This window comes from Rutidosis leptorrhynchoides, chromosome 1, assembly GCF_046630445.1.
Source record: "Rutidosis leptorrhynchoides isolate AG116_Rl617_1_P2 chromosome 1, CSIRO_AGI_Rlap_v1, whole genome shotgun sequence".
Classification (NCBI taxonomy): domain Eukaryota; kingdom Viridiplantae; phylum Streptophyta; class Magnoliopsida; order Asterales; family Asteraceae; genus Rutidosis; species Rutidosis leptorrhynchoides.
In genome coordinates, this window is record NC_092333.1 from 662,603,136 (window position 1) to 662,617,282 (window position 14,147).

The window sequence follows — 14,147 nt, forward strand, 5'->3', positions numbered from 1 at the left end:
GAAAGTTAAGACGATAATGTTAAAACAAAAGGCTAGAGTACGTTGGGCATTGGAAGGTGACGAAAACTCAAAGTTTTTCCACTCGGTCATTCGTAACAACTACAGTAGAAACAATATTCGAGGGTTACTCATTGATGGTTCATGGAACGAAGAGCCTGATGATATTAAAAATGCCACTTTCAATCACTTCAGTCGCATGTTTAAAGAAACAAACCATATGAGACCATCCTTAGAAGACCTAAATTACCCATCGATTTCTAATGAGGATGCCCAAGCTCTAGAAAGTAAATTTCTAGAATATGAAATACTTGAAGCTATTAACGACTGTGGGAGTACGAAGGCACCGGGGCCCGATGGATTTAATTTTAGGTTTTTCAAAAGATTTTGGGACGTGATCAAGAGTGACCTTGTCGAGGTAATCACTTGGTTTTGGGAGAAAGGTGAGATCTCTCGAGGTTGCAATGCTTCTTTCGTCACCCTCATCCCTACAAAGGGTGACCCGATGGATCTTAATGACTATATACCGATTAGCCTCATCGGTGGTTTTTACAAGATTCTATCCAGAATGCTTTCAAACCATTTACGTAAGATCTTACCAACCTTGGTGGGTGTAGAACAAAGTACTTTCTTAAAGGGTAGATTCATTTTAGATGGTGCCTTGATCGCAAATGAAACGGTTGAATTCTTAATAGCTAATCAGAAAAAAGGCATCGTGTTTAAGCTAGACTGTGAAAAAGCTTTCGATAGTCTCAATTGGGACTTCCTCCTTGAAGTTATGAAATGCATGGGTTCCAGTTCTAAGTGGAGAAAATGGATTCATTCATGTCTTAAATCGGCGTCTATTTCTATTCTAGTGAATGGCTCTCCTACAAATGAGTTCAACGTTGGTAGAGGTGTAAGGCAAGGTGATCCGTTGTTGCCATTTTTATTCATACTAGCGGCGGAGGGGATGAACATTCTCACAAAGGCGGCAACGAACAAAGGTCTTTTCAAAGGTATAGAACTCAGGAGGGATAAGATTTTAATATCGCACCGTCATTACGCGGATGATACCATATTTTTTGGAGATTGGAGTCGAGTGAACGCTTTTAACCTAATGAAAATCCTTCAATGTTTTGAACTAGCATCGGGATTGAAAGTTAACTTTCAAAAGAGTCACGTATATGGTGTTGGTGTTAATCATTCGGACGTTAACTCTCTTGCTACTCTCATGGGTTGTCAAGTAGGTAACTTTCCGTTTATTTACCTTGAATTGCCCATTGGTTCGAAAATGAAGAAACTTAGTGATTGGCAACCTGTTATCGATAAATTTCACAAGAGATTATCAAGTTGGAAAATGAGATCGTTGTCCTTTGGAGGAAGACTAGTTCTTATAAAGTCGGTTCTCACAAGTCTTCCGTTATACTATTTCTCGCTCTATCGTGCTTCGCCTTGTGTGTTAAAAGTGCTTGAGAGTGTGAGGAGGAATTTCTTTTGGGGAGGGTCGGGTTTCGAGTCAAAAATTTCTTGGATCAAATGGGATCATTTCATCAACTCTTTTGGGTCGGGGGTGGGGGGGGGGGGGTTAAACATCATGTCATAAAAAGGTAAAAAATCTCGCGTTATTGTGAAAGTGGTAGTGGAGGTTTTTAATCGAAACTAATTCACTTTGGGTAAAAAGTAATACATAGTATTTATGGTTCGGGCGGGGGGCTAATGGTGGAAAGTGGTAGCCGACATTCTGCCTCTACTGGAACATGGCAGCGTATCATTGAAATAGGTTCATTAATTGATGCGGCTCAAGTGCAATTCAAGAATTCGTTCATCAAATCAGTGGGCGATGGAAACTCTACCTCTTTTTGGTGCGATCGGTGGTTAGGAAATGAAAAGCTGTGCAATCTATTCCCTCGCCTATTTAATCTGGAACGTGTCAAAGATGTATCGATCAAGGATCGCGTGGTGGTATCAGACTCAATCGCTTCGGCAGTATGGTGTTGGAGGCGTGAACCATCGGGACGTGCATCAAGGGAGCTTGATTCCCTTACTAACCTATTAGTGACTTTTTCTTTTAATTGCAGGATCCCTGATTCGTGGCATTGGTCCATGGCTTCGGATGGTGTTTTCAGGGTCAAGATCTTAGCTAGTGAAATTGACGGCAAAATGCTTACTTCTTGCGGATCCAACCAATCTACTCTTCGAAACAACCTTGCACCAAAAAAGATAGAGATTTTCGTATGGCGTGCTTTAAGAAAAAGACTTCCTGTTTTGATGGAACTTGACAAAAGAGGAATCGACCTACACAGTGTTCGTTGTCCCTTATGTGATAATGACGTGGAATCCGTGGACAATACTCTTATTTTCTGCAAGTCCTCTTTAGATGTTTGGGACCGAATCTCTCATTGGTGGAACATGGGTAACTTCTCAAACTTTAGCATTAAGGAAATTTGTAGCATTCCCGAAAGCAACTCCATGTCCCCTTTGGAAGGAAATTATGGCAATCGGTTAATTGGATTTACTTGTATCTTGTTTGGAAGAACCGGAACAACAAGGTTTTTCAAGGTAAATCGTGGAATACACCGGTAGCCCTAAATGAGATACAAGTAAAATCGTTCGAATGGATCTCTTCGCGCGTTAAAGGAAGAAAGCTCGATTGGATTACATGCTTGTCGAACCCAAGCATTTTTCTCAATATATAAGGTTTTGTGTATGGCCCGAGATCTTACCTCTACATCTTGGTTCCTTAGTGTATTGTATTTGTTTAGTTCGTAGTGCCTTTAGTCTTAGCCTCGATGTAATGTTGCTATTTACCCTTTAGGCTCCAGCTTTGTGGAGTCAAAGGTCGTTGTATCTTTCTCGAGTTCTATATAAGTTTTGCTTTTAAAAAAAAAAGTACTATTGTTGGTTCAAGTGTGACAAAAGTAAAGTGTGGAATGGATTTAAATCGAAATACCTAATTATAGTGTGAGTTACAACGAACCACCTTAGCAGGCTTTTTGTTTCCGGCTCGAGTTTTCAACTCACTTTACTAGCATACTATCTCGAAGCGGGGTTTTCAGGTATTTTCTTTCTAGATTTTATTCATTACAATCTTGTTATTCATATCAAACATTTGCATACATACATACATATACATATACATATACATATACATATACATATACATATACATATATATATATATATATATATATATATATATATATATATATATATATATATATATATATATATATATATATATATATATATACACACACACACGCATTTAATTCTCTTAAAATCTTATACTCCGTATAATCTTAGTTGACTCATTCGGACGGTGTCCATGGAGTATTTGAATCCTCTCTAGTTATAGGATTATAATGACACGCCTACCAGATAACTTGTCCGGTAAACATAATTCACATAAAAAAAACCTTCTGTGAACGGTAACCGCTACCCAGATGTTGAAGTCACATACAAATCCATCAAGAATACCAAATCCATCAAATAGTCTAAAACCGATTCACAATCCAAGGTTCACGACTATATTTACATGTGAGTGCAATACAAGGCAATATTACACGTCAGCCATACACATGGCAGTGCGCACACATTATTGGTGTGTCATGTAAGCGTGTCATATCATCCCTAAGAGGCGTGAGCTTAATTTCCAATGTTGCTCAGCACAACATAGAATGACACGTCAGCATGTTCAGACTCATGACAACAAAAACTCTATTGTTTGCCTATAAATTATACTATGCTACTATCATTCCCAAGACAATTAATGTAGACATCACAATCCCCAAGATATCACAGTCATTAATTAGAAACCAATACTTTCTCTGTATAAGTACTCTCTCACTACTCGACTCAGTACACACTTAAGTCCATAACCGAGTCGAACTCTCATAGATTCATTATTAGCCACCTTTCAGAGATCATCTCCAACAGGGTTATTCACGATAACCGTACCAGAGAGCGAACAATCAATGCCCAAAAAACCCCCACTCTTCGCGCTCAAGTTTGTAACCGGAAGCCACCTCCCGAGCCGGTGATGTAAATAAGCTTGACTAGATTACATGATTGATCACATTGTGTATTATGTAAGAGAGAAATAAAGTGAGTCTCTTATAAGCTATATTATTAGTTATTGATGTATTTTAGTTGTTATTTACGATCTCCATTACTCACAAACAATTAACTAGACCCATTATGTTAATGGAGAGGATCCCAAACCCGGATGGACTTGATTTCATCTTCAATTGCGTAACGATGACAACATTTGTACTCTTTATGTCTTTGAGGATAGCTTAGAAAGACAGAGGGAATGGGTCTAGGTTGAATTTTGATAACGACAGTAGTCCTAAGGACTGTCGTTAACTAGCATTAAATTATTGTGCAAGCCAGTTTACTATTAACTTTTGCATTGCGGGGTTATTAAGCTGTACAATACTTTAAAACGTGTTAATAATAATTCTTAAGTTGTCGTTAACAGAATCATTTTTATTCTTAAGTTGTCTTTAGTCATCTAATATCAACGTTCAATATTTGTAATGATAAGGTGGCAATTTTAGTTCTTTATTTAATTCCTTCGATTCATTATTAGTTTCCATGATACTCTCTTTATTTGTCGCGTTATAAGTATATATTTTTTAGTTGAACCAACAAAAAGAGTATTAGCGAGTAGAAAAAAAGATTTAATAGATGAATTAAGTTAGTTGTTTTATAATAATCTATACTATATATAATAACAAAAATAAAAATAGGTCATTTTAAGGAGACTAAACTAATCTTAGCCATTCATTTAATTAACCATCTTTGATCTTAGCCCTTAATTTCTTCCTAATCTTTCTAATGACATCATAATTCTAGATTCATTTGTTTGATTACAAAAATACCCTTTAAAATAATCCTTAGTCACTTCTATCCTACCCCTAAAATTAAACGCGCAGTTTATAATCCCTCAATACGCATATAATTCGCTGAACAGTGAACACACACTAGGGCAACCTCTCTAAATCGCTTCCTTCTACATGCATCTTCTTCAAAAATTAATCACAATAATCAGTATCTAGTCGATTTCGTTGATCAATCGTTGCTCTATCATCATCGTTACTTTGATAGAAAAAAGGTTAGTTGTTCTAATATTTTTCTTATGATTTTGGTGTTTTAGGGTTCTATTGTATATGGATACATTTGTATATCGAACAATAATTTAGGATCCTAAGCTTCACAAGTCAATTGAAAGAATCAGGAACGAAGAACGTTTACGGGTAGATTTCTTTGATCAATTATCATTGGATGAATGTCACTGCTGTCGATCTCTGCAACTGTGGGTTATCAGTGAGTTCTCGCTTCATAATTGAAAACTGTAGATTTTACTAATTAAATTTTTGTAAACTTATGATATGACTATCGCAGTATTGATTTGGTTTACTTGTGTGCTATATATATGTATACACAGTACCACATATGTATCATAACTGCATCAGTGAAGTATCAGTTTAGAGAAGATAATATTGTTTGAACAATAAGAGGTACATCTTATATTACTCACTTTTGTATCTTATCGTTTGTGTGAACAATCAGAGGTACAAGTTATATTACTCTCACTTTTTGTAACTTATCGTAGTCATAGTGCTTGAATATTCATTTAATATATCATTATTATAATTAGAACAATTTAGGTAACCAACTATGAACTCATTCCTTGGTGGAAGAAATATCATAGTTACAGAGGAAAACAAACATAAATATGTGGATCTAATTGTCGAATATCGGTTAACAACTGCCATACGACCTTAGATTAATGCTTAGTCTCAAAATGTTGTAGTGCAGCTGATGTCTACAACTAAATGTGAGTCAAATGTATTTATTTACTTATTTTGTGCGGGTCAAGTGTTACTTGATTAGGTTATGGTAATTTTCTTCCTTGTGGGTATGTATTTATTTAGTTAGATTTTTTTTGTTGTTGGTGGGTTGGGTTGTGTGCTTTGTAAAGTGGTTGTTCAGTTTGTAGTAGACTCCATTTGGGCGGCTCAAGTGGTATTTCTATGTTTTCGTGTGTGTACTTTATTATTCCCTTTTGTTGCCAAGGTTGATCTACAAATTTTCCATTAATTGATCAAGAACTTCTCTAATTATTTGTTGATCCAGGGTGTAACATTATGATGGAATCATACGAATTTGAAGAAAGGTTATAATGGTTAAAAGGTATGGCTCATACTTTATAAATTACTTACTGAGTACATTTTATGTATTTAACTTTAGTTATAATCTATATTTAAGCACGTAGGAACTTGATTTGTGAGAAAACTTTCTTGGGGAGGTTAAATCATTTGGTTGGGCCACTACATGAGTGGGTCACTAAGTGAGCCTGATTTACTTTCTTGTGATGGGTCTAGGGCGGTTTTGGCATAGACGTGGATGGGTGTGTCAGAAAATTATTAAATTTTTTAGGACTTTATTAAACTGATGTAGCACATAAATTACAACTTATATCGTTATTTTAGAGTTTATGGTTGTAATGTTAACTTAAAAATGTGGATATTGATATTCACCATGGTGACGGGGTTGAAGAAGCCTTCTTTACTATCAACAAGGTGATGATTGTTCCTTTTCTTTGGAACGGGCCATTTTCTAATCTATGTAGAACCAAAGGATGTGTAAATTACAAAATGCAAATTGTGTATTTATTTTAGTGTTTTTTTGTTTAGATTTACTTTATATTTTCTAAATATTGTAAAGAATATGAACATCGTCGTTTGCAGGTTATTCCTCCTGGACGGATTTCAGCAAGGTTATACAAGAAGTGAATGAAGCGAACGGGGATTTAACATTGACCAACACATAAGGGTCTTCTCCAAAAGCAGTGCCACCAATATGGTCAGAAGTGAGTAAACCTTGCAAACGGGTCGGATTGGGTCGGGACCCGAACAGGTTTTAGGATGAAACGGGTCAGGATATTTTGTCGGGTCAAACAGGTCAGGTCTAAATGGGTTAGGTCGGGTCAGGTAGATACCCTTTTCTTGAAGTTTCGTGATACATGTTTCAGTTTTGTACTGTATTTTTATTTCAATTTTGCATGATTATTAAGAAAAGCCTCATTCTTTTACATCTTTGGGACATTCATTCTTCAATAGAACGATAATTGCAGGTTATGCGATTTTTGACAAATCCGGACAAACCAATGTTTTACTAGCCTTATCAAGACTAGATCCAAAGAAAAACATTACTACTCTTTTTAAGGCTTTTTGTTATTATTTTTATTTTTATTTTTATCGTATCCTACATTAACGGACAAATCTCTAGCAAACTCAATGTTACTTGGTCTAAGAATCTTATTGGGTACTCAATGAGTATTGACTCTTTATGATTCGGTATATATATTTGTATTGAGTAGATAGAATACCAAAGTTTGATTTATTTTTTTAAACTTCCTTATATCTTGTACTTGTTTCTCTTTCAGGTTTTATAAAGTGAAGACCTTAATCTGTCAAAAATGCGTGTAGCATTAGATGGTATGATCTTGGATGTGAAGGTTTACCTGATGGTACAATCATTTAAGACTTTTACAGGAACCATTTGATTTTCCACCACATCATAAAGTTATTCGGGGAACCCTCATTGTCATTACTACTACATGTTTGGTCAATTTCAGGTTAGTCAACAAAATAATGTTTATTTTCATCATGATATTATTTATGTTACTTCATCTGTTGTCTGACATATGCTAATGAATATGTCGAAGAAGATAACAGCTGAATTGAACACCTAATTAATAGTAGTATTTTAAGAAGGCAGTAATCACCTTCCGATTTATCATGAATCGGGTCAGGCACTTAGGGGTAGTAATCGCCTTCCAAGTGTGTATATCTATTCAACTTTTAATAATCCAAGTTGTATTATTTTGAAATTATTTTCGGATGCTTATAAATTTGATGATTATGATTTTGGTTAATTGATTGAGATGCAAAACATTTCCTGGTTGGTTATGATTTCTTGCGATATTATGATATTAGAATATGATATTAAAATTCTAATTCTAATTATGATTTGGTGAACAATATGATTATGTGTTAAGTTTGAAGCAAGTGAATATTCATTGTGAATTTGCAAAGCAATTATCATTCAAGGATCTTGTTTCGGTTATTGAAATGAGGAAACATCATAGGTGAAAAGTGGATCGACATCAAAAGACTTATGCGAATTCGCAACCCAACTACATTTCGTAAATGTTACTGTCTTAACGAATTTGAAACGTAGATGGTGCGTGAGATGTTGGTCTGTTTGGTTTTTTATGGTGTAAGGATTCATTTTTTTTTTACAGGTTGTAGCTGTCAAACAACTGGATAAAAAAGGACTCCAGGGTACGTGAATTTCTTGTGGAAGAGCTTAAGCCGAGCCTTCACAGAATTTGATCACTTACTGTATTTGTTAATAGTGACTAAAAAAGTTCACTCATGTGTAAATTTTATTGAATTATTGTTCACTCAGGTTGTATATGTTGGTTTGTATATATGTAAGTATTTGAATACACCTTACATCTAGGAATACTTTGGGTTCATTAGATGTATCGACATGTTATTAGTAACTTCAACCCAAGCTAACCCAATACTCTGTATGTAAATATGTTCTCATGCATTACTCCATTACAACAATCTTTCAAAGGTAAACCTGCGAATTCGCGGGTCTTAAGCTAGTAATAATAATAATAATAATAATAAAAATAATAATAATAATAATAATAATAATAATAATAATAATAATATAGATATGGATAGTCAATTTTGGTGTATACATATAGTCAATTTTGGTACATAAAGTATGTATTTTTATATTGAGATTTTAGGCTATAAATACTCATGAATGCAAGTATTAAACTTGCACCATTTCTCACACTTACAAAGTATTTCTTTCTTTCTCTCCATTATCATCTACTTTCTTACACTTCATTATTAGTATTCTTAATCAAGAATCAAACCACTAAAGGTAGTTATAAGCCTGCTGAATTATAACATAATCAAACCACTAAAGGTAGTTATAAGCCTACTGAATTATAACACGTTATCAGCACGAAGAGCTCCATATAATCAAGATGATTCTTCTAGTTGCCCAACCACCACTACCACCTCTCAAGATTCCCGCCAGCCACCGTCCTCCGTCACTGAAATCGTCGAAAGATCTTGAAACCTCCGATGTGTCTTCTGATCAAGAATTTATCAGCTTGGGTTCTTCCACCACTGAGTTATACTCATCGAGTTACATCTCCTACATTTCTTCCTCTTCATCTTTCAATTCATTCATATCATAAATCATAAAAAAAAGAATTATAACACACTCCATATTATATCATATTCTAAAAAAAAAAAAAAAACTCGATAAGCTCATTTTATAAATGTTACGAGTTGATCTAACTCCCTCGGCTTATCCATAAAACGCGGATTGATTTAAACAACAAAATGGAACATATAAATTAATTAACAATTAGTTCATATTATTTCGCATGTATTAAAAAAAAAAAGGGGGAAGGGGGGGGGGGGGGGGGGCAGGAATACTGAATCAACAAAAAATAACAGACCTAAATTACCTTTTTTAACATTTTGTTGATAAATTTGGAACTCGCTTCAGCGCCGCGGCTAACAAATTGATATAACAAAGTGCGATTGGACTTCAAGGTTTGATGTGAGAGTTTAATTTATATTTTTGATTTTGATGTGATTAAAATTCAATAATAAAAGGAAGAGACGTTAATGAAGAAGATGAAAATTTTAGTCAGATTGTAGTGACACAATGAAAATTTACAATAAGAATGATTAAATTAAATGATACGTAGGGATATAATATATAAAGATTTTTGAGCAAGTGGACAAATGAAGTAGTTATAATTTTGTCAAAATTTTAGGTGTGAAAGGTAAAAAAGTCTCATCATTAAATTGATTGAGTTAAAAAAAAGGGAAAGAAACAAACACATCGTTTCAATTGGTGAAAAGTAAAAAATAAAAAAATAAAAAAAATGAATCTTTTGAAAACCATGTAAACCCTTAGCAATCTTAGACTTAAATAATCTGAATTATCTAAGATGTCTAGATTTTTATGTGCACTCTTAATCTACTTAATAGTCTTAATTAATTTTGTTGTACTAAGTAGGAGTAGATATATTTTAATATCTTCTAGTGTGATCCACAATCTACAAACATTATGTTACTCCATTTAAAACATAAAATCCTCCTTGCTAGATATACTAGTATTCTAGTCTGAGAACTATAGATCTTTGATTGGCTATTACCTAGATAACCATTTAACTACGGTGTCAAGATTAAAAACTAACTCTCTCTCTCTCTCTCTCTCTCTCTATATATATATATATATATATATATATATATATATATATATATATATATATATATATATATATATATATATATATGCTTCAATGGACTGAAGTTTAGTTGAAAAATAAAGACCATATATGTTATTAAGTCTTATATAGTACTCCGTAACTGTTATTAAAAAAAAAATATGCAAATAATAGAGGTTAACTAATCCAACTAAAACTCCATCCAAATATATGTTTATTAGGTGTTATCATTTATGTACTGCGGATTGTAACTTGTTTTCAGGTAATAAAATTTGATTATCTTGGTAAAATATTTACTCATTATTTACTTATCTTATTTGAAGTTTTAGCATGAATCTTGCTGAAATACAATATTAATTAGATGATAGAGACCTATGTATTGCAGATAGTTGTAACACACACTATAATCAAATCTAAGAAATATTTCATTAATTTGAAATCAACTGAAAGAATTATTAATACTATATCAGGTCCTGCGAACTTGATAAAAAGAAAGTCAAAATTCATGTTACCAAATGGTACAAATTTTCTGGTAAATAATGCTTTGTTTTCTCTCAAAATCAAAGAGAAATTGATTAAGTTTCTCTGATATATATCATAATGGATATGATTATCAGTAAATGATAACAGAAGATGAGAAATATTTATGCATCACCGAAAAGAATCATGTGGTTGAAAAAACTACCAAGGCTTAGTCCTAGTTTACATTATACATATATAAATGTACCAGAAGCACATATGATGGAAAGCACATATGATGATTATGAAAAGCACATATGATTAAAAGCGCATATGATAAAAAGCTCATATGATGAAAAGCGCAACGCATATGATGAAAAGCGCAGCGCATATGATGAAAAGCGCATATGATAAAAAGCGCATATGATGAAAAGCGCATATGATAAAAAGTGCATATGAAGAAAAGAGCATATGATTAAAAGCACAGTGCAGCGCATATGATTAAAAGCGCATATGATGAAAAGTGCATATAATGAAAAGCACATCGCATATGATTAAAAGCGCATATGATGAAAAGTGCATATGATGAAAAGCGCAGCGCATATGATTAAAAGCGCATATGGTGAAAAGGATATATGATGAAAAGCGCATATGGTGATTAATGAAAAAGCACATATGATGATTAATGAAAAGCACATATGGTGATTAATGAAAAGCACATATGGTGATTAATGAAAAGAATATTGAGAAAGAATCACCAATGTTTCTTGAAAGAATTCAAGGCTATATATATGGACCAATTCATCCATCATGTGGACCATTTTGATATTTCATGGTTCTAATATGAAAAGTCCCGTTCATATTGATTATAAACGTTGCATATTAATTGATTTCGTTGCGAGATTTTAACCTCTATATGAGATGTCTTTCAAAGACTGCATTCGTTTTTAAAACAAACCATAACCTTTATTTTATCAACAAGGTTAAAAGGACACCACCTAGATTATCAGAAATGATAATCTAAAAAATATCACACTTACACACTACCAATACATGTTGGTTTACAATATTAATATGTTACAACAAAGTAAATCTCGAATGCAGTTTTAAACAATATTATACAAGCATGCTGACACCATATCTTGTCCATATTTTAGCATGCAACATCGGAAGCTCTTAATAATTACCTGAGAATAAACATGCTTTAAACGTCAATAAAAATGTTGGTGAGTTATAGGTTTAACCTATATATTTATCAAATCGTAATAATAGACCACAAGATTTCATATTTCAATATACATCCCATACATAGAGATAAAAATCATTCATATGGTGAACACCTGGTAACCGAAATTAACAACATGCATATAAGAATATCCCCTATCATTCCGGGAAATCCTTCAGACATGATAAAAATGAATTCAAAGTACTAAAGCATCCGGTACTTTGGATGGGGTTCGTTAGGCCCAATAGATCTATCTTTAGGATTCGCGTCAATTAGTAGATCGGTTTACTAATTCTTAGGCTACCAAGCAAAAGGGGCATATTCAGCTTCGATCATTCACCCATATAATGTAGTTTCAATTACTTGTGTCTATTTCGTAAAACATTTATAAAACTGCATGTATTCTCATCCCAAAAATATTAGATTTTAAAAGTGGGACTATAACTCACATTCACAGATTTTTACATCGTCGGGAAGTAAGAGTTGGCCACTGGTCGATTCACGAACCTATAACAAATATGTACATATATATATATCAAAGTATGTTTAAAATATATTTACAACATTTTTAATACGTTTTAATGTTTTAAGTTTATTAAGTCAGATGTCCTCGTTAGTAACCTACAACTAGTTGTCCACAGTTAGATGTACAGAAATAAATCGATATATATTATCTTGAATCAATCCACGACCCAGTGTATACACGTCTCAAGCTAGATCACAACTCAAAGTATATATATTTTTGGAATCAACCTCAACCCTGTATAGCTAACTCAAACATTACTGCATATAGAGTGTCTATGGTTGTTCCAAATAATATATATACATGGGTCGATATGATATGTCAAAACATTTGCATACGTGTCTGTTGTATCCCAAGATTACATAATATATTAGAATACTTGTATAATTCAATATAAGTTATCTAGGATATGATTAATATAGATTTGTTACCAATTTTCACGTAGCTACAACAAGCAAAATTATTCAATCTTGTTTTACCCATAACTTCTTCGTTTTAAATTCGTTTTGAGTGATTCAAGTTGCTATGGTTTCATATTGAACTTAAGTTTATGAATCTAAACAGAAAAAGTACAACTTTATAGTCAGAAATACAGATTACAAGTCATTTTTGTAAAGGTAGTCATTTCAGTCGAAAGAACGACGTCTTGATGACCATTTTGAAAAACATACTTTCACTTTGAGTTTAACCATGATTTTTGGATATAGTTTCATGTTCATAAGAAAAATCATTTTCCTAGAAGAACAACTTTTAAATTAAAGTTTATCATAGTTTTTAATTAACTAACCCAAAACAGCCCGCGGTGTTACTACGACGGCGTATATCCGGTTTTACGGTGTTTTTCGTGTTTTCAGATTTTAAATCATTAAGTTAGCATATCATATAGATATAGAACATGTGTCTAGTTGATTTTAAAAGTCAATTTAGAAGGATTAACTTTTATTTGCGAACAAGTTTAGAATTAACTAAACTATGTTCTAGTGATTACAAGTTTAAACCTTCGAACAAGATAGTTTTGTATATATGATTTGAATGATGTTATGAACATCATTACTACCTCAAGCTTTGTGGATAAACCTACTGGAAATGATAAAAATAGATCTAGCTTCAAAGGATCCTTGGATGGCTTGAAAGTTCTTGAAGCAAAATCATGACACGAAAACAAGTTCAAGTAAGATTTCCACTCGAAATAAGATTGTTATAGTTATAGAATTTAATCAAAGTTTGAATATGAGTACTACCTTGTATTAGAGAGATATCTTACTGTAAATAAGAAAGATTTCTTGAGGTTGGATGATCACTTGAAAGGGATTTGCAAGAATGAAAGTAAGCTAGCAAACTTGGAAGTGTTGTTGGTATGTTCTTGAGTAGTTGTTTTGTATCTTGGTTTATGTATGGATTTATGAACTAGATTGAGCTATATTTTGATGAAGATGATGAAGAACATTTAGAACAAAGGAAGAACACTTGAGAGAGAGTAATTGGATGCATAAAAATTGGAATTGAAATGTGTTTATGGTTGGTGAGTGTTCACGTGAATGAGGCTTGACATATAGCCTCCATTAGTTTGTAATCTTGTGAGATATTTCATGCTAGATGTTAAATGATGGTTCCTA

At 33.2% G+C, this 14,147-nt stretch overlaps 1 protein-coding gene and 1 long non-coding RNA gene across 5 annotated transcripts; both read left to right on the forward strand.

The window, feature by feature from the left end:
- Positions 1-1,695: 1,695 nt before the first annotated feature.
- LOC139850515 (uncharacterized) lies at positions 1,696-2,562 on the forward strand. Its single transcript, XM_071840090.1, has one exon. It carries the CDS (start codon positions 1,696-1,698, stop codon positions 2,560-2,562), a length of 867 nt encoding a protein of 288 aa, XP_071696191.1.
- A 2,398-nt stretch (positions 2,563-4,960) lies between these two features.
- On the forward strand, positions 4,961-8,570 carry LOC139885872 (uncharacterized). 4 transcript variants are annotated; one of them, XR_011772143.1, is made up of 5 exons: positions 4,961-5,095; positions 5,184-5,307; positions 5,429-6,177; positions 6,735-6,856; positions 7,433-8,570. It is a non-coding gene; the product is annotated as an uncharacterized lncRNA (long non-coding RNA). The 4 variants fall into 4 exon arrangements; XR_011772142.1 differs by having other exon boundaries at positions 4,965-5,307; positions 7,433-7,624; positions 8,294-8,570; XR_011772141.1 differs by having other exon boundaries at positions 4,965-5,307; positions 5,429-5,501; positions 6,121-6,177.
- The last annotated feature ends 5,577 nt before the right edge of the window (positions 8,571-14,147 follow it).

Coding starts and splice junctions, on each gene's coding strand:
- LOC139850515 (XM_071840090.1), top strand. CDS start 1,696: ATGGTGGAAAGTGGTAGCCGACATTCTGCCTCTACTGGAACATGGCAG.